The sequence below is a fragment of the Poromitra crassiceps genome (genome assembly GCF_964638095.1).
Source record: "Poromitra crassiceps genome assembly, chromosome: 3".
Classification (NCBI taxonomy): Eukaryota; Metazoa; Chordata; class Actinopteri; order Beryciformes; family Melamphaidae; genus Poromitra; species Poromitra crassiceps.
Genome location: NC_139625.1, coordinates 50,966,460 through 50,988,238, shown reverse-complemented (window position 1 = coordinate 50,988,238; position 21,779 = coordinate 50,966,460). Strand labels below are relative to the sequence as shown.

Sequence of the window (21,779 nt, the reverse complement as noted above, 5' to 3'; positions counted from 1 at the left end):
ACGGTCCTATCTTTAGAAACATGACTGTGTAGAACCCAGGGTTAGACACGGTCCTATCTTTAGAAACATCACTGTGTAGAACCCAGGGCTAGACACGGTCCTATCTTTAGAAACATGACTGTGCAGAACCCAGGGCTAGACACGTTCCTATCTTTAGAAACATCACTGTGTAGAACCCAGGGCTAGACACGGTCCTATCTTTAGAAACATGACTGTGTAGAACCCAGGGCTAGACACGGTCCTATCTTTAGAAACATGACTGTGTAGGACCCAGGGCTAGACACTAGGGCTGTGAATCTTCACTGGCCTCACGATTCGATTCGATTACGATTCAGAGGGCTTCGATTCGATTACGATTATCGATGCATCTCGAATTCTCGATGCATCTTAAATCGATGCATCACTTTTTTGATTTATTTTTTCTCACTTTCTTTTTTCTCACTGTGTGGCTACTTTTAAAATAAAAGTGCATTTGGAATTGCATTGTATTATGATCCATAATTAAAATAAACAACTGCATGTACTTCCATTATATTTTATTATGCCTCCGCCAGCGATAGCCAGGCCGGAGGCATTATGGATCCGGGTTGTCCGTACGTCCGTACGATGTTTGTTAACGCGATATCTGAGGAACGCCTTGACGGAATTTAATCAAATTTGCCTCAAACATCGACTTAGACTCGAGGATGATCGGATTAGATTTTGGTGGTCAAAGGTCAAGGTCACTGTGACCTCTCGAACGCCATTTTCAAGCTTGTTAACATGATATCTCAGGAATGCCTTGACGGAATTTAATCAAACTTGTCTCAAACATCGACTTGGACTCAAGGATGAACTGATTCGATTTTGGTGGTCAAAGGTCAAGTTCACTGTGACCTCGCAAACGCCATTTTCCAGCTTGTTAACGCAATATCTCACGAATGCCTTGACGGAATTTCATCAAATTTGCCTCAAACATCGACTTGGACTCAAGGATGAACTGATTAGATTTTCGTGGTCAAAGGTCAAGGTCACTGACCTCACGAATGCCATTCCCCAGTTCGTTAAAGTAATATCTCAAGAACGGCTTGATGGAATTTCTGACAATTTGGCTCAAACGTCGACGGGCGCAAGGATGAATGGATTACATTTTGGTGATCAAAGGTCAAGGTCACTGTGACCTCACGAACGCCATTCCCAAGTTGGTTAACGCAATATCTCAAGAACGGCTTGATAGAATTTCTTCTGATTTGGCTCAAACATCCACTTGGACGCAAGGATGAACTAATTCCATTTTGTTTATCAAAGGTCAAGGTCACTGTGACCTCTCGAATGCCATTTTCAAGCTTGTTAACGCGATATCTCAGGAATGTATTGATGGAATTTCTTCGAATTTGCCTCAAGCGTCCACTTGGACTCAAGGATGAACTGATTACATTTTGGTGGTCAAAGTTCAAGGTCACTGTGACCACACACACCCAATTTCCAAGCTCTGTAACGCAACATCACAGGAGCACCTTGACGGAATTTCTTCCAATTTGCTTGTGAATCGATGCAGAATCGTGCACGTCCGCATCGCGATGCATCTTATAATCGATTATTTTTGACACCCCTACTGCATTAGTCTAACATAGCCTACATTAGTCCTAACAGAGCCTGCATTAGTCCTAACAGAGCCTGCATTAGTCCTATCAGAGCCTGCATTAGTCCTATCAGAGCCTGCATTAGTCCTATCAGAGCCTGCATTAGTCCTATCAGAGCCTGCATTACTCCTATCGGAGCCTGCATTACTCCTATCGGAGCCTACATTATTTGATTTGAATTTATTTGATGGTTAAAAAAATCAAGATTACATGTGCTGGACATAGTACAGACATGAGACATTGAAATAAAATAAACATCAAGGATGAGCACAATAAAGTCAAGAACTTATTTCCATTGTGGTCCTTGGTCTTAAACACAAAAGCAGCAATACAATCATAAAAGAAATAAAACAATAAGATAAAAACAAACAGTTAATACAACAGTATCAAAAACATATTTTAAAACCTAATCTTGGATTTTATCTGAAAGCCATGATTTGACCTTTTTCTTGAAAACACCACGACTGTTTATATCTTTTATCTGGAGGGGCAACATGTTCCAGTTTGAAGCCCCAGCGAATTTAAAGGAGCATTTCCCCATGTTCTAAAACCAGGTAGCCGCAGATCTGCAGTGCTGGCTCTAGTGTTGTGAGAGTGTGTATCTCCACATCTCTGGAAGTGACTGCTAAGATAATCTGGGGCCCTGTTGTTTAAGATGTTGTGGACCATGTTAAGTTGCAACTGGACAAACCTAGCATGCACAGGGAGCCATCCCAGCTTCAAGAATAAACTTTTGCCCACATGGACTCTAGGGGCTAAACCCAGGGTAAGCCTTATTAGTCTATTCTGGGAAATCTGCAGTTTTTCTTTTAGAACCTTGGTCAGACCTCCATACCAAGAAGAGATGGCATAATCAAAACAGGAGGATACGAGAGAGTTGGCTAACAAAAAAAGACTTGACTGGTCTAGAAAGGGAGCTTTCCTGGCTAGAAATTTAGTTCTGCCAGTCACCTTTTGAATAGTTTTCAGGGCCATAGTTTCGCCTCCTAGGCTACTATCTAGGTGGCAACCTAGGTAGCTGACCGAAGCTTTAGCTACAAATGACTGACCCTCAAGGACAATTGTGGGCGAGACCAATTTGCATAACCTGGGTTTGGAGCCAAAAAGAACATATTCTGTTTTGGCATGTGAAGCGAGAGTTTGTTATCTGTTAGCCATGATTTAATTCTTTTAAATTCATCACTTAAAGTGGATTGAAGCCTCTCCACGTCCTTGTCGGAGGACAGGATGGCAGAATCATCTGCATACAGAAACAGGTTGACATTACAAGCAGAATGTAGGTCATTTATGTATATTAAGAACAGTAAAGGGCCTAAGACACTCCCTTGAGGCACTCCGCATGTCACAGGTAAGCAGTAGAGAATTGACCATAAAGGTCTATTATTTGGTCTCTGCCTGAAAGGTAGGAGATAAACCAACGCAAACATGAGGAACTAACGCCTAAGGCAGTCAGTTTAGAAAAAAGCAAATTATGGTCAACGGTATCAAATGCTTTTTGGAGGTCTATCAGGATCATGCCACAAAGCTTGCCAGCATCCATTTCTGTTCTAATAAAATCAGTAAGGAAGAGCAAGCATGAATCTGTAGAGTGGGAATTCCTAAAGCCAGACTGGAATTTAAATAACAGTTTAGAGACAGTTAAATACTCATAAAGCTGTTGATGAATGACTTTTTCAAGGACCTTGGAGGTGACACTAAGGATTGATATTGGCCTGTAGTTGCCTGGGTCGGTCCTGCATCCTTTCTTAAAAAGGGGGATTGTTTTGGCATGTTTCATGTCGTCCGGGACAGTGCCTTGCGCCATGGAAAGATTGACAATATAAGCAACCAGTGGGGCTATAAGATCGGCTGCATCCCTAAGAAACCTGGCTGCAATGTTGTCAAGACCCGTGGCTTTGGCACACTTAAGGCTTTTCAGAAGCTTGGCGATGCTTTCAATCGAAGCAGGCTTAAATGAGAAATTGTTAGGTTTAACACCCAGACGTGAATAAAACTCAAATAGACGGTCCCGGCCAAAAGTTACTGGGCCAGAGGGCAGGCAATCAACAAGTTTACAAGCAATAGAAGTGAAGAAACGGTTAAAATGATTAGCAATTTCTTTCTTTTCGCTGACAATTTTCCCATCAACCTTTAGGGATATACAGGGACTGGAGTTAGGATTGGATTTGACTGTACAGCCCAGACTTTTTAGGGCTAACCACAAGGATTTAGGATTGTCTTTATTCTCCTTAATCTGGTCCAAGAAAAAGTTAGATTTAGCCTCTCTAACATTGAGCTGATGTTCCTGAGATTTTTATAAATTTGGAAGTCTGCTTGGTCTCTAGAATGTTTAAAAACAGATAAAGCTTTATCTCTAGCGCAGATGGCATCAAAGATCTCCTGGTTAAACCATGGGTGGGATCTCTGCTTGACTCTGACAGATCTAGCGGGTGCTACTAGATCAATAGCTGAGATGAACAGCGATTTAAAATTCATCCAGGCGAGGTTGATGTCGACCGTGTCAGTGACGGATGACCAGTTCAGTTTACGGATAGCCTCGTTTAGCATAGCTGCAGTGTATCGTTTAAAGGACCTGGCCTTAATAAATTTGTGCGAGTTAAAATGGGACCTAGGAACCCTTCTAGAACAAAAGGTCAAAAAGTGGTCACTGATTCCATATGTTAAGACACCACTCTGAGAGATAGACTCTGGGTCTGAGACTAAGACTAAATCAATGGTGGTACTAGATAAATCGCACACTCTCGTTGGCTCATGAATCAGCTGAGTGAGACCAAATGCTCTAGAACATCTATCCAGCCCACTAAGAGTAGGGCAGGATTTATTTGTTATATCAGTGTTGAAATCACCCATAAGGATACATTCTCTCTCTAGAAAATGTGGACATAAGGAAAGAGTGCTTTCAAGCAAGTCATAAAACAAATTTTGCAGTGGGGGATGATAGCATACACCCAGAAGAATGGGTTTGGTTTTAGGTGGGCAAATGTCGCGCATGAGTATTTCAGACATAGTACAATCAAGGTCAGACCTCAAAGTGAAGTTTAGGTCAGCTCTAATGAAGGCACAAACTCCTCCTCCATTCCGGTTGCGGTCCTTCCTCACAAGAGAGTAATTGTTAATATGTATTTCAGAGTCACTGATGCTGGCGTCAAGCCAGGTTTCTGAAACGCAAAAAACACCTACTTGAGTAGACTTAAGTAAGACCCTGATCTCGTCAATCTTTGGAAGCAAACTCCTAACATTAAGATGTAAGAAATGGAGCCCCTTTACAGTAAAAGGCTTACAAACGTGCATTAGGGGTTGCGTCTGTGAATCGACCATTTGGACAGGGCCCGGATTGGGCTTGATGTTGCCAGATAACATTAGCAATAGAAAAATAAGGCACCTTTTCCTGATTAAAGCACTGGGGGCATCCTTAACTGAAGAGGAGGAAGCCACACATGGTTTATCAGACCTTAAAAAGTGATCCTGAAGGAGCTTTATAGTAGTAAACTGTACAAAACACGCGTGGATACTAGAATTGGTAAAAAATAAAATTAGAACAACACTAAAATGATCAAAAGTAAAACTGGAACCTTTACAGGGAACAATCATTGATTGAGATAGCGATACCTCGTGAACAGGAGGAAGCCTGGAGTTAGTACAAGTCCTAGGATCCAGAGCAATTGAAAGAAAGACTAGAATAATGAAAAGGGCCATTTTAACCCACCACGAAAGTATACAATGTGTTGGAGAGCCCAGGCTATAGCTTACTGAGGTGGTAGTAGCTGGGCAGCAAAGCCTGGGCCTAATGTCTCAGGCGGTAGCAGGCTGGATGTTGCAGGATTGGCCTGGACTGGTGGTGGCTGGCTGCTGGGCCTGGTGGTAGCCGACTGCTGGGCCTGGTGGTAGCCGACTGCTGGGCCTGGTGGTAGCCGACTGCTAGGCCTGGTGGTAGCCGACTGCTGGGCCTGATGGTAGTCGCTGCTGGGCCTGGTGGTAGCCGCTGCTGGGCCAGGCGGTAGCTGGGCTATAGCCTAGTGGTAGCTGGGCTATGGCCAAGTGGTAGCTGGGCTCTAGCCTGGAGGAGCTGGAGCCTGGTGGTAGCTGGGCTGTAGCCGGGAGGTAGCTGGAGCCTGGTGGTAGCTGGGCTGTAGCCTGGAGGTAGCTGGAGCCTGGTGGTAGCCGGGTTGTAGCCTGGGGGTAGCTGGAGCCTGGTGGTAGCTGGGCTGTAGCCTGGAGGAGCTGGAGCCTGGTGGTAGCTGGGCTGTAGCCGGGAGGTAGCTGGAGCCTGGTGGTAGCTGGGCTGTAGCCTGGAGGTAGCTGGAGCCTGGTGGTAGCCGGGCTGTAGCCTGGGGGTAGCTGGAGCCTGGTGGTAGCTGGGCTGTAGCCTGGAGGAGCTGGAGCCTGGTGGTAGCTGGGCTGTAGCCTGGAGCCTGGTGGTAGCTGGGCTGTAGCCTGGAGGTAGCTGGAGCCTGGTGGTAGCCGGGCTGTAGCCTGGGGGTAGCTGGAGCCTGGTGGTAGCTGGGCTGTAGCCTGGAGGAGCTGTAGCCTGGAGCCTGGTGGTAGCTGGGCTGTAGCCTGGAGGTAGCTGGAGCCTGGTGGCAGCTGGGGTGAAGCCTGGAGGTAGCTGGAGCCTGGTGGTAGCTGGGCTGTAGCCTGGAGGTAGCTGGAGCCTGGTGGTAGCTGGGCTGTACCTGGAGGCAGCAGGAGCCTGGTGGTAGCTGGGCTGTAGCCTGATGGTAGCTGGGCTCTAGCCTGGAGTAGCTGGAGCCTGGTGGTAGCTGGGCTGTAGCCTGGAGGTAGCTGTAGCCCGGTGGTAGCTGGGCTGTAGCCTGGGCTGTAGCCTGGGCTGTAGCCTAGCTGGGCTGTAGCCTGGAGGTAGCTGCAGCCTAGTGGTAGCTGGGCTCTAGCCTGGAGGTCATTAGTCCTATCAGAGCCTGCATTAGTCCTAACAGAGCCTGCATTAGTCCTATCAGAGCCTGCATTAGTCCTAACAGAGCCTGCATTAGTCCTATCAGAGCCTGCATTAGTCCTATCAGAGCCTACATTAGTCCTAACAGAGCATGCATTAGTCCTATCAGAGCCTACATTAGTCCTAACAGAGCCTGCATTAGTCCTATCAGAGCCTACATTAGTCCTAACAGAGCCTGCATTAGTCCTAACAGAGCATGCATTAGTCCTATCAGAGCCTACATTAGTCCTAACAGAGCCTGCATTAGTCCTATCAGAGCCTACATGAGTCCTAACAGAGCCTGCATTAGTCCTAACAGAGCCTGCATTAGTCCTAACAGAGCCTACATTAGTCCTAACAGAGCCTGCATTAGTCCTATCAGAGCCTACATTAGTCCTAACAGAGCCTGCATTAGTCCTATCAGAGCCTGCATTAGTCCTAACAGAGCCTGCATTAGTCCTAACAGAGCCTACATTAGTCCTATCAGAGCCTACATTAGTCCTAACAGAGCCTGCATTAGTCCTAACAGAGCCTACATTAGTCCTAACAGAGCCTGCATTAGTCCTAACAGAGCCTACATTAGTCCTATCAGAGCCTACATTAGTACTAACAGAGCCTGCATTAGTCCTAACAGAGCCTACATTAGTCCTAACAGAGCCTGCATTAGTCCTAACAGAGCCTGCATTAGTCCTAACAGAGCCTACATTAGTACTAACAGAGCCTACATTAGTCCTATCAGAGCCTACATTAGTACTAACAGAGCCTGCATTAGTCACCCTAGTCCCAGACCGGCTCACCTAAAAGCCACCTCAGCCACCTTTGCCCCCATCAACAGCTGCCAGCCACTCTATTTCTCTGTGTATTTAGTGTGTCCTGCGAGCTAAAGCTATTCCACATAGGATTAGTTGCAGTGCAGCCTGTGTGTGTGTGTGTGTGTGTGTGTGTGTGCGTGTGTGTGTGTGTGTGTGTGTGTGTGTGTGTGTGTGTGTGTGTGTGTGTGTGCGTGCCGTAGAAGTGAAGCTGCTGCAGTGAGCAGTAAAATGGACGTCTTTCCTCTCCTCCTGACAGTCATTAAAGCCTGTGAGAGAGAGAGCGCAAACAGACTCCCCTAGTTGACCTGTAGCAGGGGGGAAGGAGAGAGATGTTACTTGTGCACTCAGGACTGCTAATCATTACACACTGCTACCCACAGAACAAAAACATTTCATAATGACACCATGGGGATACACCTATGTTATCCAGTAAATACATCTATAAGCATTAGATATGATTTTACCTTAAGTAGAACATCATTTGAAACAGGGTTCTCTGTGCATCTTCCAGCAAAATGCAGGTGATTTAGGTGCTTCTCAGCTGGAGGGACAGCAAACTTCCAGAGAGCAAAAGGGACTGGAGCACACCGATGGAGTCTTTCATTTTTCATGCAGCCTTTGATTTTGCAAACAGACTAACGTGTGTCTTCATCAGGGTTTCATTATTAAATAGATTTGAAACCCTCTTCAACCGGTTATCAAATGATAATTGTACCCCTGGTCTAGGTTGACTAATATGTATGTTGTTTGCCTCATCCCTTTGTCAACTTTGACTCTGATGAAGAGACAGTAATGTCCGTTAGTCTGTTTGCACAGTTAAAGGGTGTGAATCAATCCGTCAGTGTGCTCCAGCCCCTTTTGTTCTATTCTTTTTCTTCTTCTTCCAGGGCAAAACGTAGTTTTTGTGTATAATATTGTCCTCATATACAGTGTTGCTTTGTTGTTCAGGCTGAGGGAGGCGGTGAGGAAGATGGAGGAGAAACAGTTTTTAGAGCACAATGACGAGCATGTGGAGTTCCTGCCTGTAGAGTGGCGCTCCAAACTGGCACTGGATGGAGGTTTGTTTGTGTTGTTTGTTTTTGTGTTTGTTTTTGTGCGTGTGTGTGTGTGTGTGTGTGTGTGTGTGTGTGTGTGTGTGTGTGTGCTTTATGTCTGTTTTCCTGACTAAGTAACTTTGGAGATGTTGTGCTTTGTCCTTGATGTGTGTCATGTATGTTAGAGTGTGTAATAAGCCTATAGTCATATCCATGTGTTACTGTGTCCGTTCTCAGTGAGTAAACATGGGTAAGTCCATTGTAGGATTTACAAGGTGATCTAATGGCTTTGGCTTTGTTTTAATTGAGGTCAGATTTTTGGTAACTCTAAGTTACTCCATGACCTGTCTTAAACATGCTCATTTCTCTGGATATAGACCAAGATGTGTAATTATGTGGAAACATCTGTAACTTTATGAGTATGAAGCAGGATGTTGCTGAAAAAGACCACATGGGCTCAGAAACTTAGCCAGGTAAAGAGAAATTAGTTCATCTAGCCATGTACAAAAGATGAAATCTCACAGATATGCCTCTGGCGTCTTCTTTGAACACCCCCATAGTGCTTTGTTTCCATAGATTACAGTGATTCCCAAAGTGTGGCCATGAGAACTGAAGCATACCTGCCAACACTCCAGATTTTCGTGGGAGTCAAATGGCTATAGCGCCTATATGTCATGCTAGCTTGCCGGGAAGCTGGATAAATAACGCTCCAAGTTAGGCAACATTTTGACAATTGAAGAACTATTTCAAAGGGTCCCATGGCCTCTCACCTCAAGATATCTGAATGAAAATGGGCTCTATGGGTAACCAGGAGACTCACTTTTACAGTTGAGGTAGCTTTTTCACAGCTTTGACAGATAGGCTATGCATTTACGTAAAGGTTGTGATTAACGGGTTGGGTGGGCATTCTTAAGGTTGGGAATGGTTGGATTAATAAATACAAGAATATGCCACATTCATTTTCTTTTGTGTCCTGTGATATTGTGGGTTTGTTTCCTTAGATACGGTCGACTCCATCACACCAGACAAAGTGAGAGGACTGAGAGACCTCCTTAACAGCAGTGCCATGGACATCATGTATTACACTAGCCCCCTTTACCGGGATGAGGTGAGAGACACAAGGGCTGCTCCATTATGGCAAAAATCATAATCAACATTATTTCCACTGATATTGAGATCACAGGGGGAGGAAAATAAATAAATAGGCTAACTAAAATAAATAATATATAAAAAAGATTTGTTTTATCTTGATTATCTTGTTTTCATAAGTGTGGGAAGCCAAAATTGTAATTGAGATTAGAATTCAATTAACCCATTGATACCTGATGCAGCATTTGCGTGTGTTTCCCTTTAAGACCGCGAACCGCGTCACGCGGTCTTAAAGGGATATACACACACAAATGAGGGATATACACGCAAATGCTGCATCAGGTATCAATGGGTTAATTACACAGCCCTAAAACACACAGGCACTTCGACAATATATTCTCATGGATAAGTTTGTAGCAGTTCAAGTCTGTGTTAATAATTGTTTCCAGAAACAAGCTTATTTTCCCTGTCCCGTCTCTCTAGATTACCAAGGGCCTAACTCAGGAACTGAACCGACTCTACTCGCTTTTCTGCTCCCGGAACCCCGAGTTTGAGGAAAGGGGAGGCAAGGTGTCCATTGTGTCCCATTCCCTTGGCTGCGTCATCACCTTTGACATCATGACGGGCTGGGACCCTGTGCGCTTCTGTCTGCAGGAGCACCATGCCATGGAAGAGGAGCTGGACCTGCGCTGGATCTCCTACGAGGAGAGGCACTTGCTACAGCAGCTGCAGCTCACGAGGAATAGGTAGGCAAAGTTATTGTAGATCAGTCACTTCTAACCTGAGGCCAGGGACCATAGAGGGGGCTCCAATATAGGACTACGGGTCTTGCAAAGATATTGGGGGTAAATACTGGAAGGAGAGATCAAGAACTTGGGACAAAACAATGCACTATTGTTGTCAGAATGCCCATGTCCCAGCTGTTATTGAAGCTGACTAGGTTGGAGCAGGTCAGAGAGGCAGGCCCTAACCCTGTCATCCAGAGAAGAGGCAGGCCCTAACCCTGTCATCCAGAGAAGAGGCAGGCCCTAACCCTGTCATCCAGAGAAGAGGCAGGCCCTAATCCTGTCATCCAGAGAAGAGGCAGGCCCTAACCCTGTCATCCAGAGAAGAGGCAGGCCCTAACCCTGTCATCCAGAGAAGAGGCAGGCCCTAACCCTGTCATCCAGAGAAGAGGCAGGCCCTAATCCTGTCATCCAGAGAAGAGGCAGGCCCTAACCCTGTCATCCAGAGAAGAGGCAGGCCCTAATCCTGTCATCCAGAGAAGAGGCAGGCCCTAACCCTGTCATCCAGAGAAGAGGCAGGCCCTAATCCTGTCATCCAGAGATTTATTTTTTTCCCTATGATTTTCTCCCCGATTGTACTTGGCCAATTTTTCCCTCTGATTTTCAAATGTTTGATTTTGTTATCGCAGGGTTGATTTTTGAGAACGGTTACCAGTAAATGCCAGTGAAAAAATGCAATGTCATTGGTATTGGTAGCTGTTTTGATGATTTTCACTATTTGGGCTTTATAATTTACAAATCCAAGTCAAGAGTGTTTTAAAGTGTGACTTGATGTCTGTGCTGTATCGTTTAGCATGCGCAACAGCACATCGCAGAGACAAGAAAGTACAGGAAAGAAGGTTGTTTAATGTGAGCAGTACAGAGATCTTTGGTGTTTTGACAGTCTTGTAGTGTGCCTGGCTTGGGATAGTAGTAATACAGGTGTGTTTTTAAGAAGGGGGTTATAAATTATATTGAAATTGTTGTGCTGTGTTTTTTAGATATGCTTCATTTTATGTTGTAATTAACTCCCATTATTCCTCTTCTAACAGATTACGGGAGCTGGAAGATCAACTCCTTGGCTTGGAAGCCTCTAAACCTTCAGCACCCCCAGCCCTTAAATTTAAGGTCAAATGCACTCAGTTGTACAGAGTTGTGTACCTCATCATGTCATGCATTCTGGGTAGATACATAATATTGCAATGTGCAGAGTAAATCATTTGAGTTGTGCTGATGATAAAGTAAACATATCCAAACATAGTTGCAGACAAAAACATTTCAATATTGAATTTTAGTGGTGGTCCATTTAGTGGGTTTGTGCATGATTTTAAGAATCCATACATTGGGGAGGGAGATCGAACCAAGTGTGGAAGATATGGCTTAGAGCTTCCATTATTGTTCACAGTCCAACGACGTTTCATATGCAGCTATTTATTATTAGTATTACGGTAGTCGAAATGTCGTCTGGACCTAAAACACCTACAATCGATCAGCTCCAACTCCATTTTTGTGCAAGTTGGCTGTAAACAATAACCATGGCGCAAGGAAGGGGAAGTCTTGGCTAACGGCTGTCTGTCCCAGAGTCTGTCCCAGAGTCTTATTAGTAATCAGACTGATAGACTCAGGGTGTCGACATCCCTACCCAGGTCATTACCTACCCAGGTCATTACCAAAGACTTATTTTAGGACATTTGTGACAGGGACTGGTGTTCTGAGTAACAAGGAGACCATGGTCATTTTTCAGTTGTTTTTTTACAGATTTTGAAAATGCAGATTGTAAGCTTTCAAATGATGTGTATTGAAATCTGAAAGTATTTGAAGAAGATATGCTTATTTGAATGTCCGTACTCCTAATAGCAACATTCAGAGAAAATCGCCCTGAAAGTTGGTGAACAAGCTTAGTTTGCTAACAAACTATAACTATTTAGTGATCCTAAAACTGTTGTTTGTTATATTGAGTGCATTCTTCAACATCTAAACATGCATAATATGAAAAAAAGTGAAAAACAATGTTTTTCAAAAAAACATCTTTTATCTTGATTTGTGCAAATTCACGGTTGCCTACCTGTTAGCCCTTTCACCAGACTGTGTCACATTTGTGTCATCTTCGTGCCACTTGTGTTTCAGGTGGATAACTTCTTCTGTATGGGGTCTCCTCTGGCGGTGTTCCTGGCCCTGAGAGGGATCCGCCCTGGAACCAGCTGCCACCAGGACCATATCCTGCCCACCTCCATCTGCAACAGGCTCTTCAATGTCTTCCATCCCACAGACCCTGTGGTCAGTCTCCCCTGTTTGGCCCAGCCCATGCAGGATGTACTCTGACTCAGGGTTATGATAGCAAATCTCCCCCTCCCTTTATCCTTCTTGACTTACATAGGAAGAATATTTACTGTGCATCTAAACACTACTGTCCATAATAGATACCTTTTTACCTGTTTTCATATAATTTACCTAGTCTTGCCAGTTTATCCTTGAGAAAACTGAATTTCCGTTGTGCTCTCCAGGCCTACAGACTGGAGCCCCTCATCCTCAAACACTACAGTAACGTTGCACCTGTTCAAATACACTGGTAAGAACTTGAATGTGCGGTCTTATATTGACATTGCAATTATTTTCTCATGTGGCCATGAAACTACGTAACACCTTAACGCTTTCCGGGCATCCAAATGTTATTAAATAAATATGTGATGGATGTTGGCATTTTGTTTTCTCCATCAGGTGTAGTGCCACAACTCCCACACCCTACGATGATATCCGGCCTACTTTCCTGACCCCAGTGAAAGACCCAGCATCTGACACAGAGAGCATCCCCAGCCCTAGCACTTCTCCTGTCCTGCCCCGCAGGCACTATGGAGAGTCTATCACCAACCTGGGCAAGGCGGGTCTTTCAGGTCTGTCATGATCCTATAATAGGTTTTAAAACTGGCTCTCATTATGAGGTTTATCTGTCAGTTTTAAAGTAGGACAGAATCACAATTGATTGTTAAGAATCTTAGCTGTAAAAACAGTATATCTAAATATAATTATAATTCATTAGTGCTGACCAGTCCAGAGCAGCTGTAATATTGCTGAATAAAACCAAAATGGGTCACATGATTATAACCATTCATTTATCACAACTGCATGAGGAAAGACTACAGTACAGTAGGTGAAATATCTGGGATGGAGAAGATGGGCGCATGTGTTATGAGGAAGCAACAAGCAGAACGCATTGTTTGCTCCTTTTATAAGCCTATTTGCAAATGCTGTGAGACAAATAAAGATGTGTGATTTACATTTTCAGCAAAGCCTCACAGTGTGTGGTTGGATTTTTTTTTTTTTTTTACAAAAAACAACATAACAATCACAAAAAGGGATAATCACATTGAAATAAAAATATCACACACACGTCATGTTGAGCAATACAAAAACAAAATAAACGTATGCATCACAACATAGCCATAAACCTAAAGTAGCAAATTATACATAACATGAGGAGAGTAAACAATTAACTATAATGATCCTGCCTGAGCACCAGCTCACTACAAATCTTCTGTTTCAATAAATTTGTCCCATCTTTCAACCCAGTGCAACAGCTGAGATAATTACATTTCACTGTGGAGGTAGCCCTCACTCTGCAGGTGAAATCCATTCTCTCCTCTCCATATCTGAAATGGGTTTTGTTGGATGTCTCCTTGGCCACAGCACAATCAACAATGCCATCATGTGGAGAGATGTAGAATAGACTCTTACAGTTGGTCTCCTTTGCCTCTCCTATACTGTATACTGTATCAGTGTTGTGCAAGTTCACACTTCACAAGAGCTAGCTCAAAGTTCAGCTCACACAGATTAACATTAACTAGTTCACATTCATAGTTCACAATTTAGAATTTTGAACTAAGTTCAGTCCCAAAAAATGAGCAGTTCAGTTGATGAGCAGTTCATTTCTTCTTCTTGTTCTTTTTTCCATCAACATTTAGTGCAGGAGCGTCAAGTCAGCCAAAATGTAAAAGTACCGGTAGGTCTTCCGCTTTCAAAATACTCTTATTGTAACGTTAATCTTATTATTAATTTTGAGTAATACGTTACAGCCACAGTTTCACTCCATATGTAATCATCACTATTTTTGATACAAGATTTGCAGTTTTGTTCGTTGAAATACCTTTTTTCTCCAAATGTTAGAATTGGAATACAGTACCTTTATTCTGAAAGTAAATTGCGGTATTTCCCTTGCTAGTCTGAGTAACTGTTGCTGTCTTGACACAGCCCAAAAACAAGCTCAAGTCCACACTGCTGTGTGTGTCAGAGCCCCACCCGCGGTAGGCAGAGAAGAGGAGAAGCAGAGACAGAAGCAGTGCAACAAAAAGACAGCAGAACCTGTTTTATTCTTATGTAAATTACCACAGGCATGTAAACACAATGGGCAATTATCGAGGTAAGAAGAGAGCGAGAAAAGATTGATAAAAGTGTGGGAGTTAACGGCGCTCACTGTACGTTCATGTATTTGCAAAAGGCTGCACTCAGCTCACCCGTTATGACCAAAATATGAGCTTGTTCAATGAACGGCACTCTTTTAGCACGTTCATGTACAACACTGTACAGTGTATACTAGAAATCCCGTGTGCTCCTTTTCTGGCATCCCTTGCTCCCTCGCACGCTGTGTGTGCACGCCCGCTCAACTGGCAGCACTCATGTCTACCTGCCGTGCCTCGTTGGTTTGCCCTCGAGGTCTCGCCCTGCTTCACGGGCTCGCAGACGCAGCTCGCAACTAGGGCAGGGTATCGCCACTGACATCCCGATACGATACGATTCCGATACACAAGGTCCCAAGTCGATACGATTTCCGTTACGATACGATTCAATATCGATATTTTAGTTACAATACCAGTTTTGCTTTGATAATGGAAGAGATTCTCAAAGAACTAATGTTGTAAATTGTACAAGGAACCCTCTAACCTGGTGCATTATTAAAAAATATTAATATTTACATTAAGAATTGACCATAAAGCAAGCAGTTACATCATGTAATTCTTTTTTATTTAAACATGACCAACATACCGTAGTCATTCAACATCTTATCTTTCTTTACAGTCTTCTGTCTCTTTCTTTACAGTCTTCTGTGAGAAGCCAAACACATTTAGATTTCCACTATACAACAGAATCATTGAACAGCAGCATGTTCTAAACAGTGTTTCATAAAGTATAAATGCTTTGTAAATAAAATACAATTTAATTAAATACAGCTCATGAACATTTCCAGTTCACAAACATTATTAGTGCCAACAGATTTGAGGTCTGTACATCTGGCTCATGGTGCATGCACAATGCACATGTAGCCTACAGTATTTATGTTTTTGTTTCAACTACAAACATAAATAAACGTCAACTTGAAACTATGTTTTAACTACCACACACAGCCTATAATATTATAGCCTATGTTTATAAAAATAAAAAAAAATGAATGCATTTTAACACATTCACTGCCAGCCGTTTTTTCAATACTGTAGGTAGGTTCTGCCAAGGTTTTTTTTTGAGGATTCTGGCTCATCTTTCAAGAGCCGAGGATTCTTTTCTGCTAAGATTTTGTGAACACAAATGATCTCAAAAGAACTAATAGAATGTGTGCTTTCTCTGTCTAAAAGAGTTAGTTTGTAGAGTTAGTAGTTATGTAGGCATTAGCAGTAGAATACAGCATGGTTTCAGCGTCTGAAAATTTATTCTGAGATAAATGGCTTTTTGTGAAATTCGATAGAACAGTCACTTTAACCATTTATTTTTGGCGTAAGACGTCAGACATCTAAACAATAGTTTTGAACAGTAATTTCCTCCATAGCAGCAGGAAACCCCCCTCTCCTTCAAACTCCTCCCTCCGTGGGTGTGTCTCTGGTGGCTTTGCAGCGTTTGTCACAAGCGAGGCTCTGCCTGTCTGTGCTGCCTGGCTGCTGGCGGCTGCTCTTTGGGCGAGTCTGCATGAGTCGTTTCGGTTGTGAGCTCAGCTGCAATGAAGCTGCGTGCGATTGTGGGCTTTCTGCCCGTGTTTCAAAGTGTGTTGCACGCATAATCTATTATGCAAATTTGCAATCCCCCACCGCCAGCTCCCAGCGCGATAATGCGCGAAAGCGAAAGCATTTTCGCCAATCCATTTTACAGTATGAGAATGGTTTCCTCGCGCGTTCCCCTGCAGTTTTGGCTCTGCTTTTTCTAGTCTGGAAAGCACTGTCGCCACTTAGTGGGTCGGTGGAATGGGTTGTACACGTTCGGTGGCTCCAATATTTTTATAGGAGACGTGGGGGGCGTTGATCCACGTCCCACCATCAAAATTTTTTGACGAGTCAACTCGTCATTGGCAGTCAACCGTTGGATTTTTTTTGACGAGTCAACTCGTCATTGGCAGTGAACGTGTTAAAAGATCGATACTGGTATTTATGTATCGATACTTGTTCCTTCACATGAATATCGATTCAATATCGATATATCGTTTTTTTTTTTTACCCAGCCCTACTCGCATCTGGCATGCGCAGTTCAGCAATTGTGGGCCGCACCAACCTTCGCCTTATTATAGTAGTGAGATATATAGAAACATGACATTGTAAAATATGCCTTCCATCCTCTTCTTTCTCTTTCTTCTTCTCTCCCTCGCTTTAGGAGCGGCTAGCATCGGGAAAGGCATCGGAGGCATTCTTTTCTCTCGTTTCTCCCGCTCCAGTAGCCAGCCCTCTGTGTCAATACTGGATGGTGGGGCCACTACTGATGGAGAGGAACAGAAGCGGACAGACAGCCAATCAGCATACGGCCTCTCCACCCTGACTCAGTCCACCTCCACCATCGTCGACACATCATGTTCGTTCACTTACCTATCCGGCACTATATATTATCCAAATTCACCAAACATACAGAAAGTCTCATTTTTGTTCATTGAAAAGTGTATACTATTTTTAAGACACAGTCAATGGCAATAAACTCTCTCTCTCCCTGTCTCCCAGTGGAGCTGGAACGGCGCATCGACTTCGAGCTCCGAGAGGGTCTGGTGGAGAGCCGCTATTGGTCGGCAGTGACCTCACATACAGGCTACTGGTGCTCGCATGACATAGCGCTCTTCCTGTTGACCTTCATATACAAGCAGAGAGAGATGACCTCTGAACCGCCAGAAGACAACTTAGAGCCGGACTGAGACAGCACGGCCGCTAGAACAAACGCGCACACACACACTCCCATAACTGATTTGCTTCTTTTTTCCTTATATATCAGCCTTTTAACCCCTGAGAATCATACTGACTCATACCTTCACTCAACACATTCTTTTCTCTCACACAATTGCCCACCCCAAGGGTGAACTTATTGAACCAGGAACCCCTAAGGAGGTGAACCCTTTGTCACTATGACCAGTTGCCCCATATGACATGTGGAGTAAAAGAGGTCATATGACATGTTGAGTAAAAGAGGTCATATGACATGTTGGGTAAAAGAGGTCATGTGACATGTGGAGTAAAAGAGGTCATGTGACATGTGGAGTAAAAGAGGTCATATGACATGTTGAGTAAAATAGGTCATTGAGGCTGATCCAACAGAAGAGTCCACTGCACCCAAATGACCCCAACCTAAACTCGCATGAAATCTTTGCAATCTGTTTATTCCGTATTCATAAGTTCCCCACCCGGGCCAAGCCTTGTGACACACACACCTCAACCTCCCTCAGTGATGATGTCAGCTCTGTTACCTTGACTTTGACATGACTGAGGCAGTCATGAGATTGTCAGAGATGATTGGTTTTATAAAAAAAATAAGAACCTTATGTGTATGCTACTACATCTCACAAACGCAATGCCTTTCTAAATTAGCAATGCTATGTACATGTACAGTATGTAGAATGTTTCAACAAAACCTTAAGGCATTTATTTTCCCTTTAATCTTAACTTGGGACATACTGTATAGAAAAGAGGCAACAAACATTGTAGTGTTTGTTTGTTTTTTTAACCCGCCCCCACCCAGCCGCTTTTTCAGCTGACAGCGAAGGGGTGTCACCGGCAGGATGTAGCGTGTGGCAGGATCACACTATTCCCCCCAGTTCCCCTGAACAGAGGAGGTGCAAGTGCAGCGACCACAATGCATACAGCACTGGCCTATCCCCCGCAGACATTAGCCCTGTTCGGAATCGGTCCCTATGACAGAAATAGTGGACTATTTAGTGTGTCGGCATTTTTTTTATAGTGTCCGAATTCTAAACTGTTAATTTGATTCACTATTTAGTCCACTATAAAATACCCACAATGCACAGCAATTTCTAGTGAACAACGAATGTACTCTACATTTTCGCTGGTATACCACAATGCAATGCGGTTGTCTTTACCAAATCTGTGTAGTCTCCGAAAATCATTTTGATCATTCCCCATATAGTTCACTATATGATAAACACTATATGGGAATAGTGAATGAGTGAACGATCCGAACGTGGCTATTGTCTGTATGAACGTCTGACCAAGCTGGAAGTACCGCTGCCGGGAATTGAACCCGGGTCTCTGCAGGGTTTACCATTGGGTAATTTTTACCATTTACACAATTTACCATTGGGTAACTCTGGAATAATGTACCCACTACCCACCAATTAAAAAATCCGAAAAAGCTTTCCTTTTTTATATACTATATATATGTATCTATATATATCTATATATATATATATAGATATATATACATACACATACACACACACACACAAATAACAGAGTTCACTAAAAGGGCATTTCTTTATTTGGTTGGTTTTTCAGAACTAAATGGTGATGTGTGACCATTTTTGTTCTGGTGTGAGAGACTGCATGGCTGTCTGGCGCTGTCAAAGAACATTATAGCTCAACACCCTCATGACATCATGGCCGTCCCTTTGTGACATTTAGAGAGGTTTACACCCACATGAGGCTCATAACATGTCATTCTTTTTTAATTTTGAGCCTTGACCATTTACAAAATAGTGACACTCCATCAAACTATTTTCCATGCCTCTATGTTTCAGAAAGCCTATGGAGAGACACTTCAGCAACTCACATGCTCACACTGCTATCCAGATGCAATCAATAAAAGAGATGTATTTTTTCTAAAAAGAAAATGAGCGTATTTTGGGTGGGTTGTGAATATAAACTTGACTCATCTTGTAAAATAGGATTCAAGCTGGTGGCCAAATATATTTTATGATGAGGCTAGTTTCTTAGACTGGTGGGCTTCAATGCTTCTCAAATTGAAGCGGATTCATAATCCAAGAAGACGTGCTTTGCCTGGCGGAGGTTGGTCACTCCAGCTGGTGTTTTCCATTTAGCTGCATGGAGGAAGCGTCTATTCTTAATACATTTTCCAATGATTGGGCAAATGGGTGATTGCCTAATTCACATGTCTTATAAACTAGTTGGAAATATCCCCCACAAAGAAGAAAAAGTGTGAACAATTGGATTCCCCCACTAAAAACCCAACTTGGCTGGGAAGTATGGATCTTGCTTCAGGATTATAAGAGCATGTATAAGTATGGATCTTGCTTCAGGATGATATGAGCATGTATAAGAGGGCATTTCTCCAGTAAAAATAGAGGTCAGGATCTTTTTTCAACTGTGGTCTTTTTTGAAAACACCCAAAAATGATTATGCAAAAGTTTATAATATGTCTGAAGTTACAAAGCTCACTCTCTTTGCATGGTGTCATGTTAATGGTAATTGAATGTTTGAACGGGAGGACATTGCAGAGAGTGCCAACACACATCTCAGAAAATATTTTTGTGTTCTCCACTGACTAGAAAACCACTCTTGATTGTTTGGGGATTTTTAATTAAATATTTTATAAGATGTTTGCAATGGATGAAGAAACGGAACTAACCTCAGATTAATCTTTGTGGAGTTACATGTGTCAGACTTGATTATAGTCAGTGTCAAATTTCCTTGTGTCCTATTTTTTTGTTATATTATCATAGTTGACATCAAAAAGCTTAGTTTGATTTGTTTTGGTGCAAGCTGCTGCTTTACTATTTCGCACAATCAAGGGCTGTGGACTGGTCCGCCGCTGAAATAGATGTATTGGTGTTTAACGTGCTACTTGTGACCATTGCACATCAGTTCTGTGAGCAAAGGCCTAGTGACTTGAGCAGACCAAGACCAGACTGCCTTTTAGAGGACCAGATAGGTGACCAAAATGTCATGCAAGTCAATAAGGGAAAGTGACTAACAAGTGTTTGTAAATGTGATCTGGTGGACGTTGCACATGCTCATCAGCTATGAATTGCACAGAAATTATCTGTTGCTGTTATGTTTTCATTTTGTTGAGCGCGTGTCACAAAGCATTGGTCAGTGATTGTAACTCATCTTTTAACCTAAATTTACTTTGTTACTCCAAAGGCAGGCATGCATGTTACTGACCTTGTAGATCTTATGCTATTGTAATCTGAACACAGCTACTGCATTGTGTTAGAGGAAAATACAAGGACAGTTCCGCTGTTGCCTCTGCATTCAAGTCACACTGGGTGGGTATGGACACAGCCTACTGGGCAGACAGACCATCTCAATAATATTGTTGTTGGTGTTTGCGATATGGCTGTGTTTTTCCAAAATGTATCTGAAATTTGCACATTTTTCACTACAGCAAATTCTCAAAGGTGAACCACTCTCACTTTGTTTCAAGCACAGAATGCCACAGCCTACAGTGACCATTTTATTTTGTTAAAGCCATCACAAACGTCAGGGAAACGTCTGTTACATGTTTTGTAGATTTACCACTGGTTAAGATCAATTTGAAGCCATGATTAAGAGAAAGTGAGGTTCTTCTGTCACAGGAGTGTGCAGTGTCTCACAATGTGAACTTTTAAATGTTCAGAGGGCCCACATCCATTTGACATCAGTAACATGAGTAAGAGAAATACAGGTTAGGACGTATTGTGGAAGAGTTTAACAAAATATACCTTTAATTGGTTTCAGATATGACTGTTACTTTAACTTAGGGAGGAAAGTCCTTGAAAGTGTTTTGTCTGTCTCTAGCTGTGCAATAACCCATGCCTGTAATGGATTCAAACTGCCATCCGAAGCACTGTATTTATTTCCTTTTATTAAAGCATTTCTTTTTTTGGATACAATGACTATGCTTTATTATTCTGTCATGTCCTATGGGTAACACTTGGGATGGGGGGGGGGGGGTGTTGAATTTGGAGGCTGTTGGGGGGCAAAAGTACCGCAGTGTAGGAGATGAACAGCATCAGAAGAAGACATAATATTCAAAGGGAAAGATTCATTGTTTCCAGACAGATTTTGGAGGACAATAGAGCTATTTGTTCATCGGAAGGTCAGATCAAATTCTTTCCGAGGAACCCCCTAGTGTGAATGACAAAGCTGATTGATAGATCATGAATAGGCCTTATTGTAATCCACCAGCAGCCATGGTTGCAGCATGAGTTACTAGCACTTTAATGCAGTTAAGCAACATCTGCAAAGATCAGCCTCACAGATGGGACCAGTTATAGCAGAAGAAATAATGCATTAGGTCCTGCTGTTCTGTGTTTGGCCAGGAGGTGTCAGTCCTCTATAGGG

The 21,779-nt window shown here is 43.1% G+C and overlaps 1 protein-coding gene across 2 annotated transcripts in view; it reads left to right on the top strand.

Annotated features, from left to right (window-relative positions):
- ddhd1a (DDHD domain containing 1a) overlaps positions 1-21,282 on the top strand; it is a 54,401-nt gene extending 33,119 nt beyond the window's left edge. For both annotated transcript variants that reach the window (XM_083633971.1, XM_083633970.1), the window contains 9 exons: positions 8,313-8,422; positions 9,400-9,506; positions 9,971-10,233; positions 11,304-11,379; positions 12,379-12,528; positions 12,756-12,820; positions 12,970-13,142; positions 16,876-17,070; positions 17,214-21,282. In XM_083633971.1, coding sequence (XP_083490097.1) covers positions 8,313-8,422; positions 9,400-9,506; positions 9,971-10,233; positions 11,304-11,379; positions 12,379-12,528; positions 12,756-12,820; positions 12,970-13,142; positions 16,876-17,070; positions 17,214-17,401 — 1,327 coding nt within the window. In that variant the 3' untranslated portion in view covers positions 17,402-21,282. The remainder of the gene's footprint in view (positions 1-8,312; positions 8,423-9,399; positions 9,507-9,970; positions 10,234-11,303; positions 11,380-12,378; positions 12,529-12,755; positions 12,821-12,969; positions 13,143-16,875; positions 17,071-17,213) is intronic.
- The last annotated feature ends 497 nt before the right edge of the window (positions 21,283-21,779 follow it).